The following is a 22583-nucleotide window of genomic DNA, read 5'->3' as shown; positions in this document are numbered from 1 at the left end:
TTCAGAATGACACCACTGGGAAAAGGTGAGTGCATCCTGAAAGGACTTGTCGTTTACCTGGGGTGCGTTTCCCGAACAACGATGTAACTCGCTGCTTAACTACCATAGTGCAATGCATCGTTGAAGAAATCAACTAGCTAGTCACGACTGTTTCCCGAAACTGTATTGTCGCAAAGTGGTCGTTCAACCATGTTGGTTTATGACGTCACGCACGTGGTAGAGTAATAACTTATTTTAATGAATCTGTTTAAGATCGAATTAACGCTAGATGTTTTGCTATAAATTAAAGACATGACATCTGAGGACTATTTCTCATTTTTCTCAGTTATTTTGCTTTATTTCCCGATTAAGTCATAGCCTCGTTCTTACATAGTACATGCACTCTTTAAAAATGGTGCTTTAAATGACAAACTAAAAGACGTAAATGACATTTGTATGTATTCTAAATAAAAGACACAGGTTGTACTGAATGTCAGCTTGTTTGTTTAGCTCAAGATAAGGATTTATTAAGTCCACATGTCATGCAAACTAGAAACTCTTCTTCTAACCACAGGTCGAGAGCTGTCGTTCCAACTACACAACTTTGCGATGCTGTTTGCGAATGTTCGTTAGAATGATGGTTTTGGCAAACACTGACTCGTTAAACTATGCTGATAACGACGGAACTTGCGAACATAGTTGGCTAACGATGCTTTTGGGAAACGCACCCCTGGACGAGGGCCCCTTAAACCTTGTGAAGGAGTGCATGGTAAATTATTTAAATAAATTATTTTTTGCAGAACACATTTATAAGTATTTGATAAATTCATTCACTTAAAGGCAACATGCTTTTATTTTTAATTATTTATTTTTTAATTAACAATTATTTTTTCTTGAAAAGTGAAGGCAATCTTTACAGAGTAAATATTTTGTACATGTTCACATTGAAAATGTTTGTAAAAATGTAAACAAAATTGTGTAAAAAAGAAAAAGTGAATGTATTCATTGAATAAACTCAGAATGAAACTGGATTATTTGTTTTAGTTGAATGTAAAAATATTAATTTTAGGATAATTGAACTTAAGACTGTTAACCTTATTCAACTAAACGGCATTGGATTAAACTTGTGTAATCAACTTAAGTTTATTGAAATAATTAAAGTTACATAAATCCAACGTAACCCAGTTACGTGGAACCTGTTGACATAAAAAAGTTAACATATAATTTTTTTGAGTGTGGTTGCCTTAAAATTCATAGAGTTCATTGAAATTAAAAAAATTAGTTAATACAAAAAAGAGATTGGTTTAATAAATATAAACTCAAAATATTATGTTATCTGAACCACATTAATTATCTAAGTTGTTTTGACAAAAGATTAAAAGTTGTGATAACAAATCATGATTTTTTTTTTTACAGTGTATGTGGTGACACACAAGTAGAATAACCAGCAGAGTTTCTCACCAATGTGTAAGAAAAAGGAAGCTAAATTATAAAAAAAAAGATTATGAGAAGAAAATGATTTTATAATAAAAATACTGCAAAACAGATGATACTTTTACGTCTCATGTCTTTTAGAAGTAACATAAATTGGGGGCTCATCCGGGATAATGTTCAAACAAATATAAATGTATTAACTAGTTATTTCCACTCTTTCGCGAAAGTGAAGTAGATACATATTTGAACGCATCGCCACCACGCTTCAATGGCTGCAAAATATTTGGCTGCTGCTGTAACTGTGTAAACTCAAGAAGTTTGTTGGCTCTTGAGCAGAGTTTAGATTATGATGCGATGAAGAATGCTGTGTTGCACTCCTACGAGTACCATCAAAAATGTAGGAATCGTAAAATCCCCAGGGCAAACGTTTGAGTTCGCTAGTGATAAGGCAACTTTGTTTGAAAAGTGGTGAACTGTGAATAAAGTCACAACTCTTGAACAACTCAAGGAGTTAATTTTTCTGGAAGAATTCAAAAATTGTTTGCCAGAGAAAATTATAGTTTATTTGAATGAACAGAAAGTGTCTATTTTACAGAGGCAGCTGTTTTCTCTGATGAATTTGTGCTCACTGTGTACCCAAGTGTACTCACCCACTAAGCATAATTCTAATGTTCGTACACGAAATGTTAAAATGTTGTTGCAATTTGTGACAGCATGTGAGCCCCTGTTAAATGTGATAATTTGGTGAACAGATTTTTCAAGGTTTTAATTTGAATATCCAGCTTAAAAAAGGAGTTGAAAATGTGATCGCCGCCACTCTTTCACATGTCCATTTTTAAAAACCTATGGTTTTTATTTTCAGAGTGGGGCTGTTATGTCTTATGTCTTTTAGAAGTGTGTGTTTGTTGTGTTTCTGAGTGTGCCTGTTGCAGGAGAAGGTGTGGCCTGCACTCAAGCCAGCAGAGATCCTGATTGGTCTGGTCTTGGTTCCGGTGAAAAAGACCTCCCAAAACACTCTATGAAGTTCGAATGCGTGTCATCTTGGTTTTCTCTGTGATTGTGTGCACTTTGTAAAACTTTCTTTTGTTCATTCGATTTATAATTCGTAGTTTGCTGTTTTGAATTACTTTTACTTTCATTCATATTGTGTAAATATTATTTGTAAATACTCAGTTTAAGGGAAGTAGGGAGTGTGATGCCATTTCTTTTGCATATATTGTTTGTTTTATGTTTTGGGTTGAAGGGGTGGCATAATGCCCTTTTCACAAGATGTAAAATAAGTCTCTGATGTCCTCATAGTGTGTATGTGAAGTTTTAGTTCAACATACCCCACAGATATTTTTATATAGCATGTTAAAATTTACACTTTTTGAGGGTGAGCAAAAACGCACCATTTTTGCGTGTGTCCCTTTATATGCAAATGAGCTGCTGCTCCAGGCAAAGAGGGCGGAGCTTCAACAGCTTGTGTCTTTTTACCTCACACAGTCATGCACTGAAAATTTCAAAAACTTTTAGTCTTTTATGTTCAAACCGGAGTCAGACAATGATAGAGAGACTCAAGAAGAAGTGACAACATGTAGAATGCAACAGGACATTTCTGAATGGTTAGTTGATGAATTTAGGTAGCTTATGTGTAGTTATCTTCTAGTCATTGATTAGCATATTCGGTCATGATAATCTATAAGGGTTTAGAATTTTAGGGTTGGTGATGTCACTAACCCGGGAGGAATGTCATGTAGTCCCTACCAACCATTTGTTGTTGTCCTTAAAAAATTATTTGTTTAAAAGCAAATATCTTCCATTGCTTTGAACTTTGAGCGTTGTAACTTTGCAGATGTTGTTTATGCTCAAACAGCAACATTACACACTAACTAAAGTTAAAAAAGTGAAATCATAATCAACCACCCCTTTAAGAGAGTAAGGGAAGTTGTGTTGTATTTTACATTTGATGTGTTTTCTTTCTTTTAGGGAATTTAGAAGGTACTAAAACTAGTTATTTTTGTTATTTTGGCCTTGTCCACTCCTGAATTGAATCCCTTTGTTTCTGGTTTTCACTATATTTTTGTTAATAAATTTATATTTGTTTGAATATTATCTTTGTGAGTGAGTGCACAATCATTTATGTTACGGCTGGCCCAGAAGTAGCAAAAAGGTTTCAGTCAAAATGTTCAGATGTACTCTCAACAAGCCAATCAGACGGCAAGTGCACACTTGCATTCTTGAGTAAACCAAAACCATCATGTGAATAAGAGATGATGTCACACATATCCCGTCAACAAATATCCTCCCCAGTTAAACCCTGGCAGCTAGAATGACCACACTAAATTAGGTCAGTGGAAAAAAAACAACTTTCTCTTTGGCCTACTAACTGCTTAAGTGCAAATAATTAAAAACAACCAATGTTTACAAAATCGACGGCTGTAGGACACCACAATAGTTTATCATTTTGAAGTGGGAAATCTAAACTTTAGACTTTGCTTTAAACATCCAACAAATATACCATGTTGAAGCTTGAAAAACAAATGTTAAGAGTCATTGTGAAAAGAAGCTGGTGGTCAGATGTTACGCCACCACAGAACGAACTGTTACGAAACAGATCACTTTAGTATTATAACAGGTAAAGCAAATATGTAGCCCACCTGCAAATTGCTGTGCTGGTTGTTATGTTCTGAGTGGCAGTTGCCTGTTACATCTGCTCCTGTGTCCTGGGTGTCATTTTCCTGTCAATGACAATGCCATATTAAATCTCCCACTCAAAACTCTTGTTCCACTCAACTCTCTGCCTGGATACAATCACATATGCACTCTGCAGACTCTTAACTCCAATAAGAAACAGACAGAAAAGACGTTTCCCCAGGACTAGCTAAACCCGATTGCGGAGCCACGGGACACATAAACACAAATGCACCTCTTGTTTTAGGAGACTGGTGTTAGAATTCAAGAGACATTAATTATTGAAAGATTCCAGTAATCAGAGACTCATGAGCCACAGTGACTGAGACCCGGTTCACAAAAGAGAGACTAAAAACAAAGACCACCATCAGACTAAAGTAGATCTAAACTAATAATACCAGAGCTCAGATCAAAAACAGTAACCTGACTTGGAATATATACAAGATGACACAGGCAACTCTGTGATATCATTCTAAAACAAATGAGAAAATGTTCAGTACATACATAGAGTGCTTCTGTGGGAACTTTGGATCTTTAAGAAATTAAACACAACGTTAATTGTCTCCTATCAATGTCCAATAGTACATGAATGGTGAATGAAGTCACTTCCTGAAGTCATGTCCACCAAATCACAAATTACCATTCATGCTATGGTGAAAGAGATGATGATGAAAATTACATAAGAATAAAAGGGCTGAATACTTTATCTTGCGAATTTCATAGCTAGCATTTTATAATAATAATAAATAATAATGTGTTACATTTATTTGGCGCTTTTCTAGGTACTCAAAGCGCTTTTACATATGGAAGGGGGGAATCTTCTCAACCACCACCAATGTGCAGCATCCACCTAGATGTGACGGCAGCCACATTTCTCCAGAACGCCCACCACACACCAGCTTACTGGTGGAAAGGAGACAGAGTGATAGAGCCAATCAGTCAATATGGGGATGATTAGGAGGCCATGATGGACAGAGGCCAATGGGCAAATTTGGCCAGGATGCCGGGGTTAAACCCCTACTCTTTTTCCGAAGGACATCCTGGGATTTTTAATGACCACAGAGAGTCAAGACCTCGGTTTAACGTCTCATCCGAAGGACGCTGCTCTTTGACAGTATAGTGTCCCTGCCACTTTACTGGGGCATTAGGACCCACACAGACCACAGGGTGAGCACCCCCTACTGCCCTCACTTACACCTCTCCCAGCAGCAACCTAGTTCCCTTTCAAGGGAACTCCCGTTGCGTCGAGAATGACGCTATGGGGAACGCTTTGCGTGATGACGTCTTGAAGCACATGTAAAATCAGTCCAATGGTGTGGCGGAACGTCAGAGGCGGGTGACGTCACGTACCAGGAAGCTATAAAAGCCGGCCCGAAACAGAAAACGAAAGCTTTCTGAGTCTTCAGTTGCGCTCTGTGTTGAATCTGTCCGTTTATTTGGTGTTGTCTGTCTGTCTATATATCTATATATATATTATTCAGTATGGCGAGCAAGCAGCAGTTTAGAGTGTGTGTCCATCCCTGCCCGCGTTATTTAACGGGAGGTGACACACACACTCTTTGTGTTGTTTGTTTGGGAGAGGAGCATGCCCAGTCAGCACTCAAGGGTGGTGACTGTGTGCATTGCTGTGCGCTTCCATTGCGGACGCTCCGATCCCGTTTGGCTCGGTTCAATCCCGACCACGTTCCCCAGGGCTCGGGTCCCGCCGCGGCTGAGGCTCGGCGGCGATCTCAGACCTGGGGTTCGCAAATGGATCTGTCAGTGGATGTTGAGACGGGCTCTGCCTTATCTCAGCCTCTTACTGACAGATCCAGTGCCTCTCATCAGGGTGTGGAAGCACGCGCGGCGGTTTCTTCCCCCCCGATGGAGGCACCAGTACTGCAACTTTCCAGCTCTGAGGAGTTGGATGTTGTGAGTATTGATGCTGAGTCTGAGGATTCGCCACCTCAGTCTCATGCGTTTGAAGAATTGCTTGATGTTATTACTAGAGCTGTTGACAGACTTTCAATTGAGTGGCCAGAGGATAGGCAGGACGTTCGTTCGAAAAGTAAGCTCGACGAACGCTTCCTGCCATCTCGTGCGCAGCCCCAGCGCAGGAGCCTGCCGTTTTTCCCTGATCTCCACACCGAGGTGTCGAGATCGTGGGGGAAACCAGTGTCTTACAGAGTTTATACACCACAAACATCACACTACTCCTCAATATATAAATATAAAGAGTATGGTTATGGGGAGATGCCGAAGGTGGAAGAGACGCTTGCGGGCTATCTCTCTCCAGCAACGGCATCTTCCCTGAAGGCTCCTACACTCCCCTCTAAGCCAGTTAAAGTAACATCTTCCCTGGTTCATAAATCATATGCAGCCGCTGGTCAAGCCGCAGCGTGTCTGCATACGATGTCAATCATGCAAGCATATCAGGCTGAATTATTGGGGGATTTAGAGGAGGGCGGGGGGATTGGTCCTGACACGGTGGCCGAACTACGCAGAGCCACAGATCTGTCTCTCAGGGCCACCAAGGAGACCGCTAAATCTATCGGGCGGTCTATGGCAGCCCTGGTGGCCACTGAGAGGCATCTGTGGCTCAATCTAAGTGATATCAAGGATAAAGAAAAGCATGTCCTCTTAGATGCTCCGGTCTCCACTGTTGGTTTGTTTGGCGATGCAGTTAACGTTGCGGTAGCAAAATCACAAGAAGCCGCTAAGCAAGCAGCTGCTCTCCAAAAACTTCTTCCCCGCCGTTCTTTCTATGAGGCTGCTGAGCGGGAGCAGCCTCACTCCTCTAAAAAGAGCGCTGATCATCGTGCCACTCAGAAACAGAGTGTGTCCTCCCGTGCTCCCCCACAAAAATCTCGGGGACACGGAGGGCGCGCTCAAACCCAGCAGTCTTCGAGGGGTAGAGCGGATCTGCGGACCGTTATTACCGCCAAGAAGGCTGCTGGGAAGAAATCCTGATGTCCGAGGGCTCAGGACATATGAGGGTAGTCCCCCCCCGAAGCAGAGCGGTTAACACCTCTTTTTACGGTGCCCGTCTCTCTTCGGTACCCTCAGGGGACCGTTCTGCCAACCCTGCCGCCTCAGGTGTTACAGGGCGCAGCGGTCTCCGGCGAGCACATATCTCAAGGACCACCCGGAAACGTAGTGGCCTCGGGATGCCCGCCCCCTCCGAGGAGGGTGTTAGAGCAGTCTGTTCGGTCGCTCCCTGCCGGTGCGCCGTTACAGGGCGTCGAATTGACTGCTCAACAACAACAAAATCCAGAAACCAGTCTCGAGAGGCTGGTACCTCTAGTAGAATCTTTGACAGCGTGGAAGCTACTGCCAAATGTTTCTCGTTGGGTCCTGCAGACCGTAGAAAAAGGGTATCAGATACAATTCAAGCAACGCCCACCTCGGTTTATGGGGGTCCTGCCCACAGTGGTGGGCCCCGAGCAGGTTCTGGTTATGGAACAGGAAGTAAACACTCTGTTAGAGAAAGGGGCCATAGAATATGTACCTCCCTCCAACAGGGAAACCGGGTTTTACAGCCGGTATTTCATAGTTCCGAAGAAGGACGGGGGATTGCGTCCCATTTTAGATCTTTGAGTTCTGAACGAGTCAGTCATGCAGCTCAAGTTCAAAATGTTAACATTGAGACAGATCGTGCCACAGATCAGGTCCGAGGACTGGTTTGTCACGATAGACCTCAAGGACGCATATTTCCATATTTCCATCCGTCCGTGTCATTGGAAGTTCCTGAGGTTTGCTTTCGGGGGCAAAGCATACCAATATCGTGTTCTTCCATTCGGCCTAGCTTTATCACCCCGCACTTTTACCAAATGCATGGATGCAGCTCTGGCGCCGCTGCGCCTCCAGGGTATTCGCATCATGAACTACATCGACGATTGGTTGATTTTAGCTCAGTCGCATCAGTTGGCGGTTCAACATCGAGATGTTGTTCTCGCCCACATGAAAGAGTTGGGGTTACGGCTGAACGCCAAGAAGAGTGTGCTTTCTCCACTCCAGAGGACCACTTTTTTAGGCGTAGTTTGGGATTCAGTGTCGATGCAGGCGCGCCTGTCACCGCCACGTATAGAGTCCATCCTTGCAGCTGTGAAAAGTGTAAAGCTAGGCCAGCTACTCACTGTCAAACAGTTCCAGAGACTGTTGGGTCTCATGGCAGCAGCTTCCAACGTGATACCTTTTGGACTGCTACACATGAGGCCCCTGCAGTGGTGGCTCAGGACCAGGGGGTTTTCCCCGAGGGGCAACCCATTTCGCACAATCAGGGTCACGCGGCGATGCTTACGTGCCCTGGTTATGTGGAAGAAACCTTGGTTCCTGTCCCAGGGCCCAGTGTTGGGAGCTCCTTGTCGTCGCAAACTGCTAACGACGGATGCTTCCCTCACGGGTTGGGGAGCGATCCTGGAAGGTCGCTCAGCTCAAGGTCTGTGGGAAGACCATCATCGTTCCTGGCATATCAATCGCCTAGAGATGTTAGCTGTCTTCCGGGCTCTGAGGAGCTTTATCACAGATCTCAGGGGACACCATGTGCTAGTACATACGGACAACACGTCGGTAGTCGCCTATATCAACCACCAAGGGGGTTTGCGCTCGCGCCCGTTATCCAACTTGGCACGCCATATCCTCTTGTGGTCCCAGGGGAAGTTACTGTCACTCAGGGCAGCTTACATCCCCGGGGTCCAGAATATAGGAGCAGACACTCTGTCGAGGCAGGGGCCGAGGCCCGGGGAATGGAGGCTCCACCCCGAGGTGGTGGAGCTTATATGGAGGGAGTTCGGCCAAGCACAAGTGGATCTGTTTGCGTCTCGAGAGACGTCTCACTGTCCACTTTGGTTCTCCCTCACGCATCCAGCTCCTCTGGGACTGGATGCTATGGTTCAGACGTGGCCGAGGCTACGTCTGTACGCCTTTCCCCCAGTTGCTCTGCTCCCGGGAGTTCTGGAGAGAGTTCGCAGGGACCGGGTTTGCCTACTTCTTATAGCCCCGCGTTGGCCGGGCAGAGTATGGTTTCCCGATCTGGTCTCCCTCCTCGACGGGCATCCTCTGGAGTTACCCGTCAGGAGAGACCTTCTGTCCCAGGCAGGGGGCTCAATATTTCACCCCCGCCCAGAACTGTGGAACCTGTGGGCTTGGCCTCTGAGGGGGCCCAGCTCATAGAGTCAGGTCTCTCAACTGAGGTTGTTGAGACCATTCTACAGTCCAGAGCTCCCTCCACGAGGAAACTTTATGCCCTGAAGTGGAGAGTCTTCACTTCTTGGTGTAGTGACCGTCGGTTGGACCCAGTTAACTGCCCAATTGGTACAGTGCTGGAGTTCCTGCAGGACCGGTTCACAGCAGGTCTAACCCCGTCCACTTTAAAGGTTTATGTGGCGGCCATAGGTGCTTACCACATTCCTTTGGGTGGAATGTCTGTGGGGAAAGACCCTTTGATATCTCGTTTCCTTCGTGGCACTTGGAGGCTGAGGCCTGCAGTTCGCTCTAGGGTGCCACCATGGGATTTGTCCTTTGCGTTACAAGGCTTGTCCCTGGCCCCCTTTGAGCCAATTGAGGAGGTTCCTGAGAAGTTTTTAACGCTGAAAGCTCTTTTCCTTCTTGCTATTTCCTCTCTCAAGAGAATAGGGGATCTCCAAGCGTTGTCGGTTGCTCCGTCATGCTTGGAGTTTGCTCCGGGTATGATCAAAGCATTTCTTCATCCAAGACCGGGCTATATCCCCAAGGTCCCCACTAATGTGGTCAGACCTATTGTTCTGCAGGCCTTCTGTCCTCCTCCCTTTCAAAATGCGGACCAGGAGGCTAATAATTTGCTTTGCCCTGTGCGGGCGTTAGACGCATATGTCCACAGAGCTGCCCTGTGGCGAAAAAGTGATCAATTATTTGTGTGCTTTGGGTCCCCTAACAAAGGAGGTCCAGTGTCTAAGCAAAGGATGAGCAAGTGGGTGGTCGAGGCTATCTCACTTGCTTATGAGGCGGCTGGGCAGCCTTCTCCTTTGGCTGTCCGGTCGCACTCGACGAGGAGTATGGCGGCCTCTAAGGCCCTTATTTCAGGAGTTTCTTTACAGGACGTCTGTGATGCGGCAGGCTGGTCCTCACCGCACACTTTCGTCAGGTTTTACTCTCTGGATCTAGACTCTGCTCCAGGGTCTCATGTTTTGTCTTCCTAGTGCTGCTCTCCAGATTACACACAGGACAGACATTCGTAGCTATGGAGGCGTTGGTATAGACGTTCCCCATAGCGTCATTCTCGACGCAACGGGAGTTCCCTTGAAAGGGAACGCCTCGGTTACGACTGTAACCTCGGTTCCCTGAAGAGGGAACGAGCGTTGCGTCGCCTTGCCATATCTCCTTCATGCCTGTCAGCTCGACTTCAGACTTTTACGAAGCTTTCGTTTTCTGTTTCGGGCCGGCTTTTATAGCTTCCTGGTACGTGACGTCACCCGCCTCTGACGTTCCGCCACACCATTGGACTGATTTTACATGTGCTTCAAGACGTCATCACGCAAAGCGTTCCCCATAGCGTCATTCTCGACGCAACGCTCGTTCCCTCTTCAGGGAACCGAGGTTACAGTCGTAACCGAGGCGTTTTCCCAGGAGGTCTAATATAAAATATAAAAAATTACTTAATCTTTTACATTTTTAATCTTAATAAAAAAATATTTTAGTAAGAGTATTTTACTTGATTTTTCATTACATACAAGTACAGTAACTTATAACTATTATATATTATTAAACTTATAATAATACTATTATTATTGTTAATACTTATTATTGCAAAATTGGCTCCACAACTGAGGGACAGACATAGTTTGTGTAAAAACAATTCACACAATACATATTTAAATGCTTTAAGTCTATTTAACTTTTTGTTATCATTAGTATACATATATATATATATATATAAAAAAAAAAAACATAATTCACCAAATAATAAACCTCAAGTTCAACTCCTTGAACCGAAAAGTGCTTGTAATTGAAGAAAATGTACTTTTATACTCATACTTTACACTCGTTTAATAAGGCGTCAAAGAAGCCATTAGTCACAGATAACTGACGAATATGCCAATCATGCTGCAAATTATACATGTCAGATTGAATTCTCTTAATAAAACTTTACCTGACATTCTATGATGATCTGGATGACATACAATATCTTGGATTCTAGGTTTCTCCTACACTGCCCAAGGTTGAGATTGTTGCCGTCTGGCTTGTGAATGGAGATACTTACTAGTAAGGGTTTGGTAACTCCAATGCGTACAGTGCCCAAAGCAGTTCTTTTCAGGACATGAACAGCCTGAGCTAGACTTGCGTGGCTCAAGTCAGTCCCGTTCACAAACATCAACCGGTCGCCTGGCAACAAGCGGCCATCTCTCTCTGCCAAACCGCCAGCTACAAGAGAGCGGATCACTATCACAGTATGCCCTGGGTTCATGGGGTCCTGAGAGAGTTTCAGAAAGTGACAGCGCAAGAGTGAAAGAGAAGAATAGTAATAAATTTGGAGACACTTCTGCCATGTTGTTGAAGGATTTCAAACCAACTGGGACTCTCCAAACCAAGTGATGTGGAGCTCATACTCTGCTGCTCTCTTGTTATTGTTGTACTGGTATATAAACACGCACACACACACACACACACACACACACACACACACACACACACACACACACATACCTGGTAGTCCAGTATACTGAATCCCAGGCCAGAATCGCCTTTCTGCAGCTCATAGACTTCAATCTCAGTCTCCCACATGGCCTTATGGGATAGCACAGGAGCCTCTGTCTTCCATTCACGAGTTCTCCCAAATGAGTTCTGCTCGGCCTGTGAGAAAAAGTGGACAAATCAGTATTATTTTGCAATGAAACGTGTGGAATCATGTTTGCTCATTTGAAAAAGGAAAATGGTATCACTTTATATTTAATTTATCTTTTTGTATACTACATGTTTCTTGGGAATACTTGATTCTGAGTGGTCGTTCAAGGCATTCTACTTTCAGTAAGTATGATACTTTAATGGTGCTTTTTTTGGGTCCTTTTTGAAGTTTCAAAGCTCCAGCCTCTATTCATTGTAATTCCTCATAAAAGAATACCCAGTAAATCTTTTCAGACTTTGTTTTCCTTGTGTGTTCCACAGCAGAAAAACTTTAAAAGAACTTTATTAATAAGTGTCAAAAGATTTTTAGAACATGATTGAAAACATACTTTAAAGCAAAACCTTTAATTCACTCTTTAAAAGTGTACTTAAGTGTGTTAAGAAACATTGTCATGAAAGTGTACTCTCTTAAATGGTCTTTGATCTGCAAGAGCAGTAAAAAAAAAAAAAAAAAGTACCTTTAAGATTTGAAGTACACCATAAGCGCACTTTACAATTAAGAGTTTACTCTTACTCTTTTTCACAAGAGTAATAAGTTGCACAAGCATATACATTTTTCTTTTAAATATCATGATGCACAAACACACAAAGCAAACCTTTTCATTAAATTCTGCTAGCAACTCCTTGAGGGTGAGTTGTACATCATCACCATCATCATCGTCTTCCTCACTGACTGTGGGTGGGATGAGACGACTGCAAACCACACAAACATTCACAGGAAGTTCCTTCAGCAAGCACACAACTTCCTTGTGTGTCTCACCAATCAGAGAGAACCCGTTCACCTACAGAAAAAACAAACACACCAACTCGCTTATTCTGCTGAACTGATCCTCTGGGCTTTTCTACTGACAGGAAGGGCTATTTTTAAGCAGCTGTGATGATTGATATTCATGTGCAGTCAGCATTGAATAAAGTGCTATGCATAAAAACCGAATGCAGAAAGGAAGATGAGCACTTTTGGTTATTATGCATGCATGTGTTAGCAGGGTTTATGATAAGGGATTACAACAGCGTAATCTATAAACAACAGTATTATCTGTGTGTAATGCTTGTTTGACTTTGAAGTATAACCAAATATACATAAGCTTATTTTTTCAGGTATATAAATTCTATAGTATTTTTATGGGTAAACATATGTGAAATATAATACATAACTATGTGGACATTCCCTTTTAATCATAATATCAAGTGAACCTCTATCAGTTCGTCTCCAGGCCGTATGACTCCTGTCAGTCCCATCGGACCCTCTGGCAATATAGAGCAGATATAGTGGTGACCTTCCTTAGCCTCCAAACTCAAACCAAGACCACCGCTTTCAATGAATTTCTGTACCTGGGCCACCTGCACACATACATGATACAATGTAAATACAGTAACACATTAACAGATGGATGGATAGATGGATGGAAAACAAAACAAAAAGGCATATACTAAATAAGCACACAATGAACACAAATGTATGCAGAGACACACTCACAAATCTTAGCTGTGGAAAATAACTGTCAGCTAAACAGGAGAGAATACAAATGAGACGCACCATCACTTCGTACTGCGGACCCAGTTTGCTTTGCCACTTCTCCTTCAGTGTTTTCTCCTCTTCATCGGACAATTTACAAACTGAAACAAAGTTTCAAAGTGTCACACAGCTAATAAATAAATGACAAGATGACTGTGGAGAACAGACTACAAATTTGGAAAGACAATGCATTTGAAATTTTGAAATTTTTGCAATGCATGCAAACCAATAATAATAAAAAACCTTTAAGGAACATTCTGGGTTAATTACAGCTTAATGTCTATGGACAGTATTCCTTTTTTTTTTGCGACATGCTGTCGATTACCATTGACCACGCAGCAGGGAATAAAAAAAAAAATCAAAGTAAAAAAAAATGCTAACAATATAATGGTGCACAGTTAGTATATCACAATAAATATATGTTTATCTTTTAAGGTTTAACTTTAGGTTTAACATGGACAAAATGCTTGTCATGCCTTCTTTGTCAAATTCATACAATTAAACAACTGTATTTTGAAGTAAAAGTATTTATCTGTTACTTGGTAGAAACTATTAAAGACGCCTAGCTAAAATTATAATTGATTTTTTTTGCAAGCAATGCTTAAATAGCAAATATTTCAGTATATTATAGTATATGTTTTACCAGTGTACTAACAAACCTGAGGTACGAGTCAAAATGAGTGTTAATCAATTAGTCCATAGACATTAAAATTTAAATAACCTATAATACACAATGTGTTCAGTTCTTACATGAGGACCAGTGGTTTCTATTCTTCATATTGGACTCAAAATAACAGGCTTGCCTCGACTCAACTGAGGTCATAGAAAGAATAAACAGAAACAGAAGCTGTTATTAGAATCAAATCAGGGCCACAAAGTTACTGAGACTTCACACAGAGAGTGAACAGAACCCATGAATCAAACACAGTGTGAATGAGTGTAAATAAACCAAAGTGACAAGAGTTTCACTAACAGCACTCTCTGTTGAAGTTGAGGTCCCGGCGTTCAGTATAGAAAACTTTCCCCAGGGCCAGAACTGGCTTTGGCTCAACTAGACATGGAGGCAGTGGTGGGGGATCGAGACCCAGAGGGGTTAAGGGTCTCTGGGAGATTGTGGACATGGTGGGGGTTGTTTGCGTTTCAGATGGTGAGCCTTTTCGCAGAAGAGAGATCTCCACTTGTTGGCCAGTCATGTTCAGAATCTCCTCCGCTTTCTGTTTACTGCAGAACTGCCCATTCACCTGAACACACACACACACACACACACACACACACACACACACACACACACACACACACACACACACATATTCAGATATTTGAAGATTTGTCTTTCAATGAAAAAAAAATCCTAGAATGTTAAGATTTATTTATCATATTTAAAACCAAAAAGTGCACAATCTGTGATTTGTTACTCATTAGTTATTATTATTCAGTTATTGTTGTCAAATTATTGTTGTCTTATCCCTAATGTTCTTTGACATCCTATTTTCATGTCAATTAAGTTCCACTGACCTAATCAGAACCCAGAAGACGCCTTTAGAGATGGGCAATATCCCTTATTTTCAGTGCGATCTGATATCAAGTACTACAAGGCCAATAATGCAGATATTAAATGGAAAATATAAGCAGCTTTTGAGGATAAAAAGGGTAATTATAGCCATTTAACATTATATTTGACATCCACCCTTTATCATTTAAGGGGTCTAAACTGCTTCTGTTTTAGTTTATCATTAACAACAATTACAGAACTGTTCAATCTTGTAATTTTTTTCTGTCCAAAAACCCATTATAATATCACATTTTTATTCTAGTTGCACATTTAGCTTCATCTTTATTTAATGTGAAATAGCTCCAGATGATGTCTGTGCTTATGTCTTTCAGCATTTCTGTGTGTTAAGATAAATGGCTCCAATCTTAAACAACCATTGGCTGACACAATTAATTTTTTCACTTCAAAGCATTGATTTTCATGCTAAATAACTCTAGCTACAACATATTGAAAATATTGATACCACAGGAATGATCTTCCCATGCCTAGATGCTTCTCTGTTTTACCACAAAGCAGGCATGAATTTTTCAGAAATGTGACTAGTATACATTATAGTAACATTGTTTGTGGTCAATTTGACTTTGGTAAAACACATGTATGTAGAAAAATACAACTAATGAAATGACAATAAACAACGGACATAAGTGTATTTCTACAGTATACCAGTCAGAGTATCTTATCATGTGAAAAGTCATTGAATTATTTGTTATATAAGTTTCATATATGAGATCTCCAAAACCCTAAACATAAGTAATGCAACATTTTTTATCAAAGATGTTTTAAGTGTGTTATGAGGCAAGTTCAAATTCTCTTTATAATAAGCTCTCATTAGAAAAGTCATGAAGTATTAATCTAACACCCTACTGTTAAAGGTAGGGTAGGCAATTTAAAGCGGCTAGCATTAGCAAGTTAGCTTAGAAAACATGAGATCCCACCCTCCCTTCAGAGCGTCTCCAAAGCCACAACTCCTTCAAAACACATGAACGCACACAGCAGAGTCTGCAAAGCGTCACAAGAGACGACGTTAAATTACCTCATGTCTCAAAGCACATAACATTACAATAATAATGAATGTAAACAACATACAAAACTCTTAGTTGTACCACCTGACTGCTGCAGATTCATTTAGTGTTGACATATTGTAGAAACACATAAATCAGAGTCTGAGGACATGAACATCTCCGGGTAGAAAGTCACGGGTTACCATCTCGTAATTACGGTTACGACATGCCATGAATGCAGCATAAGCTCTTTGTTTTGGTTCAGGAACTGTAAAAGGCAGCAGCTGTTTGTTTTTGGCACTCAGTGGATGTCTGTCTACAACTCTGCAGAGCCTTACGGAACATGATGATGACGTCTGTACGAGCAGGGTGCGCGGAGGTATGGAAAAACATGTATTTCCATACTTCCTCGGTATGATGGTTTGATGCCATACCATAAGTCCTGAGACTTACACAGATGATATATGTACATGTTTTAATATTTAGACCACTTATATTATTGATTGTTATCAGGGTGTAAAGAGAGTTTCAACCTGTATAACAAAAAGTGTTTATAAAACAAATTGCCTCTCCTAACTTTAAGTATTACTATAAGTAAGATAATAAAATGGCCTTAGGGTCTCTGAGACCCCAAACAGAACATGAGGTTTGGGCTAATGACATATTAACACAAAACAAAACAAGCAACAATGGAATTAATCTTAGTGCCACCATTTAGCCTAAAAGCAAACACTACAATGCAAACATCCCGTCACACAGTACTCACACACACACACACACACACACACACACACACACACACACACACACACACACACACACACACACACACACACACACACACACACACACACACACACACACACACACACACAAATTCAGCAACAACAGGATTAGTAAAAATGAAAAAAAAAAAGTAAAAACATTGGTTAAAACCATTAGAACTACTGTAATTTGCATGCAGAGACAAGGAAATTAAAAATATCTAAAAGCTGTGAAAAATAAGATTTAATTTAGTAACTCACAGCAATGATGTGATCTCCATCCTGATTCACTGCACTTTCTTTCAGAATGCTCTTTACTTCAAAACCACTGGCCTCTAAAACACCCATTGATCACTTAATGTTTCACGTTTTTAGACTGAATGGGAAAATAATCTCTCATCTTACTGAAAGAAAACTGTATGAAATCATACCTTTGTACAGGTTTTCCACAGATTTAGAGATGTTGATGGCCAAACCATTTTTGCTGTCATTGAATCTGACACTGAATTCTCTTTCCTTTTGCTCTGCTAAATGCTGCAGATGGATAATGTTTCATTTATTATTGGCTCATCATCAATTTTTTATTAATTTGTATTTTTAAAGACATCAGGTTTTTTTTTTGTGAAACACAAGAGAATTAAGGATTGTTACACAGCTCTTTTCCATACAATGACAGTTCAGAGTGACCTGACAAGCTTTAAAAAAAAGACTAAAAAGCACCATAAATGTGGTGAGGGAGGAAGAATGAACATTAAACAGGTTACGAAAGATTTTTTTTTTGGGTGAGCTCTTCTGTTAATATCAAAATGTACATATAGATGCATAGACACACACACACACACACACACACACACACAATTCTAAAAAAAAAATCACTTAGTTCGATTCATAAGTTATTTGCCTCATGGGGACAAAAAAACGTCCCCACAAGGAGAAGGATTTCGGATATTGGCATCTTTCTGGGGACATTTTATCCCCATAATGTAGGGTTTACCAGGACACACACACACACACACACACACACACACACACACACACACACACACACACACACACACACACACACACACACACACACACACACACACACACACACACACACACACACACACACACACACACACACACACACACACACACACACACACACACACACACACTCTCTCAAGATCAGAAGCATTCTGCACCTGTTTCTTCTGAGTGTCCTGTTGCTGGGTGATAGTAGGTGAGAGGTCACCATCAGTGGTTTCCCTGGCAATGATAAGTCTCACATGGGAACCAGCCAGACGGAGCTCACGTGCCACTTCCTCACTGCCCATGGTGGACACGTCCACATCACCAATTCTGAGAAGAAGATCTCCGCTACGCAATCTCCCATCCTGTGTCCACAAACACACGTCGAGAGATTTGGCCACACTCCTTTTAATTTGAATCTGTTTGTACAATCCAAATAATGTCATAAATTCTAGTGTATGTGTATCCATGACAATTCTCTCATACCCTTCCAGCTACACCATCAGGTAGGATGGTTTTAACCATGGTGCCAGTAGTCCTCCCTCCAACAATGCCAAAGCCCAGACCCGATCCGTCATTCTGCAACTCAATGTGATGAATTTGTCGAGGCTGCTGAACCAAATTTATTTAAAATATATTTATTTTATAATATAGCCATTTTATAAGAAGTCATTTTCCATATAGCCAAATACCTTAGTTATAGCTACAAACAAAACAATTAAACATTTCCACTATTGTTGCCAATGAAAACATCTAAAATTCATTTAACAGATGTTGACCTTGTGTTCCCCATTAGCGGTGCATGTCACACTATATCGGGTAGGTTGTCACAGTGGAACCTGCCATTAACAGTCTATTATCGGTTTCCATTCGAAGTGGAACTCAACACTGCATCATGGAGCTAAAGGGACCTTCCTCGTAAGCCTGTTACATGCCAATTTTGGCTACTGCAGTCATGTGATCTCGCAGTATCGCCGGCAGAGTATAAAGGTGCCTAGAAAGAACGTCATCAGCTTCTTTGTCTTCAGTAACGTGTTGTTTGTCAGTGCATGTGATCTCCGTGTTAGTGGTTTGAAGTGAAAAAAAGATGATGGCCACGATCTGTGCGTTAAATGTCTTGGTTGCTCCGCACCGGGTTGCCTCAGCAGCAGCGGGACCTGGTCAATACTCTTTAAAAAGAGCCAGGCATCCGCACCCCATGGATCAGGTCCCGCTGCTGCAGAGGCAACCCGGTGACTGCGATCATAGAGGTCACAGGTTGAGCTAGCTGATGAACTTGAGACTGGTTTAACCCTATCTCAAGCATCACTTGTAGGTTCTCAGGGCAGATCCGGAAGCCCGCTCGGCGGCCTCTTCCAATCCGGCAATGAGCATGCTATTGGCCCAATCTAGTTTTGAGAAGCTAGATGTGATGGGAGTTGAGGCGGATGTATTGAGTGAACCTGTCTTCTCCCTCACTTCCGTATACAAGGAGCTAGTGGATGTAATGACCAGTGCCATGGCAAAGCTGAAGTTAGATTGGTCAGTTGAAAGAGTGGAATCTGCCCCAAGCAGTTTGGATGAGCGATTCCTCGTGGGTCATAAGCATCCCATTCCAGTGAGCCTTTCTGATGATGTTATTTCTAGGCACCCTTAAATACTCTGCCTGTGATATCACCTGGCTGTAGTAGCCAATCAAAATTTTTAATCTCAGACTTTTGAAACCATTTACACATTCACAATGCCAATTCAAAAGCTTGGAGTATGGTTTAAAAAAGAAAAAGAAATGAATACTTCTATTCAGAATCAGGATGCATTATACAGTATTGATTAAAAGAGACAGTAAAGACTTCTACATTGTTACAAATGCTGTTCTTTTGTGAAGGATCATATGACACTGAAGAGCGGAGTAATGCCTGCTTTGAATTCAGCTTTGCCATCACAGAAATAAATTACATTTAAAAAAATATTTTAAATAGAAAAGGTTAATTTAAAGTGTATTTATAATATTTAAAAATATTGTAATATTAAAAAATATAATATAAAAAACTGTATTTTTTACAATTCTTTGTAAAAAGAGAATTCTTTCAAAAATATTTTAAAATCTTACCAACTCCAAACTTTTGAACAGTAGTGTATTATAATAGTATTGCTAATGGGAGAAGGCTCCATTTTATCTTAATTGATTGACTCCCACCATTAACAGTAAATCTTTCAGTGGAGTACAGTAACATGAGACTCTGCTTTCACAGCAAACACCAATCCTATCAACCTCACATAAAAAAAGCTAATGTATAACATTTAAAACGTTAGATGTAATGCATTTGTGGTAATGTAATCAAATAACTGTGGATCAGTAACAGATTTAAGCTGCGTGTCAAAGTGAGGCAGCTATAAGGCATAAGTATAAGATACGGTTTAGGATATGAAGCAAAATATGCTTCATAATCAGGCTATTTAACACATTCTGGGAAATTCAAAAATATAATAAAGATGAAAAAAAAAAGTCTTACACTGAATTGTCCATCAAGGCCAGAGAGATTTTTGGGAAGAGTGTGGCTCATCTGTGGGGGGCTGAATGATGAGGTTGGTTCCCTGGCTATAGTTAAGGTTACCATGGAAGCAGCTTCCTGAAGAATCTGGACAGCTTGTTCCTGTGTTACCGAGGACTCAATCAGCTTGCCGTTCACCGCTAGAATCTGATCAGCCTCATGGAGACGTCCATCACTAAGACAGGATATGTGGTAAAGGAGGCAAAGAATGGTTTCAAATCATCCTAAGCCCCTATCCAGAATAATACGATTCTAATCAGTAAAGTTTTGCTATTCTGAACTTGCATCCTTGTCAGTTTATACCTGTAAGCTACAGAGTCTGGCTGAATCTTCTGTATGAAGATACCATGACCTCCACCGCCTTCAGTTTCCAAGCCAATAATGCTGATGCCTAAAGCGCTTTCACCCTTCTCCAGATCAAAACTAAGCAGAGACCGACCCTGAAAGAGCAATAAATACATGGGGGATAAGAAAGAATGAATTCAATCTGTTGGTTTTAGGAGATAGTAGGACTGAAATTATAGTATTTATTAAAAGTATGCATGATAACGTATCCCAGTCGGGTTTTAACGGCTTGTGTTTCCTGGATGATGTTTAGAGGAACAGTACCTGGGCCATGGACTGCAGCACTGAAATGTCCTCTGTGATGCAAGGGGCAAAAGTCATACGATTGGAGGATCGACATCGGTCATAGTGCCGCTGGGCCGAGAGGTAAGAATCTCTGTATCTCAGAGTGCATGAGGGGTGGGATGTTCTCACACCATCTGCATCATCACTCATAGACTGAGGAGGCGGCGTTCTAGGGGAAGCCTGTACAAACACACAGCTAGAGTGATGTAGGTAGCTGGGTTGCACCAGCAGCTTGCAAGGCCTTACTGGGATGTAAAAAGTCACACTATTAAGACAGGATTTATCAGATTAGATGGTGTTTATCTTTACTGATCCTTGTGCACTTTAGTTTGATCTTCTTTAACCTCACTATCAATGGTATTAATTAAAATTGAGTATAAACAATGATAGACAGCGAACACAATATAGTTAAAAAAATGATCATGAAATATAAAAATAGTATATTTACATATTTAAATAAGTGATAAAATATAAAAAAAAATGCCATTAAAAGTTTTGGGGTGTGTAACATTGCATTAGACTGATCAGAAGTGACAGAAAATACTTTTATAACATTACAAAATCTATTCATCAAAGAATCATATCAGTTTCTTTAAAAATATTAAGCAGCAAAACTGTTTCAGCATTGATAATAATAATAAATGTTCTTTATTCAGAATATTAAAATGCTATTCGGAGGGATCCTGTGACACTAAAGACTGGAGTAATGGCAAAATTGTTTTTGATCAAATGAATACAGCTCTGGTGAGCATAAAGAGACTTCTTTCAAAAACATAAGAAAATTATATTATAAAAAAATCTTACTGAACCCAAAGTGAGGGTAGTGTATTTTTGAATAAAAAAATTAATCAGTTTAGGGGCAATGTAACAAAGAAAGTGCAGTGATTAGATCAGTTTCATGCATAGAACCGCTAACTGCTCAGTTTTTACCATAATGTTCTCCCAAAATATAAACAAGTGTAAATGTGAACATTGTAACATATGTCTAAATTATCGAAGTCTGTCGTTACCTCATTATTGTAATTCAGTCAGTTTGCCAACCAACTGTTTATACCAACCTGGTCGGTAGTTTGCGTATACATTTAATTTAAACATGGGGTTACATTTCAGTGTTTCAAGTTTCTGTTTCATATATTTATTGATTTGCACACAAAAACAAAGTAAAGGCACTTGGAAAACAATAACAAACATATTTGTATACAACTTTTTTTTCAAATTGTCTTTTTTTTTTAAATAAAAAAAGATAAACAAATAAATAATAATACTAAATACATTTATACATTTATTACAATAAATAAATAAATAATAATAAAAAAATTATATATATATATATATATATATATATATATATATATATATATATATATATATATATATATATATATATATATATATATATATATATATATATATATATATATATATATATATATATATATATATATATATATAAAAAAGGGGGGGGGAGTGCGTATTAGAGTTAGGCCTAGTTAGCCTGGAAAAATTGCATAAATGGTTGCCACTTATTATAAAATTTGGCGAGACTACCCTTCTTAGAATATCTTATTTTTTCCAGTCTTAGAAAAGACATGACATCAGTCGCCCAAAGTGTACTGGATGGGGCATTTGTTG

At 40.5% G+C, this 22583-nt stretch overlaps 1 protein-coding gene across 1 annotated transcript in view; it reads right to left on the bottom strand.

Moving 5' to 3' along the window:
- LOC308687851 (multiple PDZ domain protein) overlaps window positions 1-22583 on the bottom strand; it is a gene marked incomplete at both ends in the record, with an annotated part of 76377 nt that overhangs the window by 29064 nt on the left and 24730 nt on the right. The window contains 14 exon segments of the mRNA XM_081360679.1: window positions 4053-4133; window positions 11303-11512; window positions 11746-11892; window positions 12540-12725; window positions 13138-13284; window positions 13481-13560; window positions 14433-14700; window positions 17038-17111; window positions 17208-17310; window positions 17964-18155; window positions 18277-18399; window positions 20283-20496; window positions 20625-20761; window positions 20931-21131. Of these exon segments, the coding sequence (XP_081216805.1) occupies window positions 4053-4133; window positions 11303-11512; window positions 11746-11892; window positions 12540-12725; window positions 13138-13284; window positions 13481-13560; window positions 14433-14700; window positions 17038-17111; window positions 17208-17310; window positions 17964-18155; window positions 18277-18399; window positions 20283-20496; window positions 20625-20761; window positions 20931-21131 (2163 nt within the window).

This window comes from Scardinius erythrophthalmus (assembly GCF_964197995.2).
Source record: "Scardinius erythrophthalmus genome assembly, chromosome: 3".
NCBI classification, from domain to species: Eukaryota; Metazoa; Chordata; class Actinopteri; order Cypriniformes; family Leuciscidae; genus Scardinius; species Scardinius erythrophthalmus.
The sequence above is the reverse complement of the archived record's forward strand: the minus strand, read 5'-3'. Positions and strand labels throughout refer to the sequence as shown.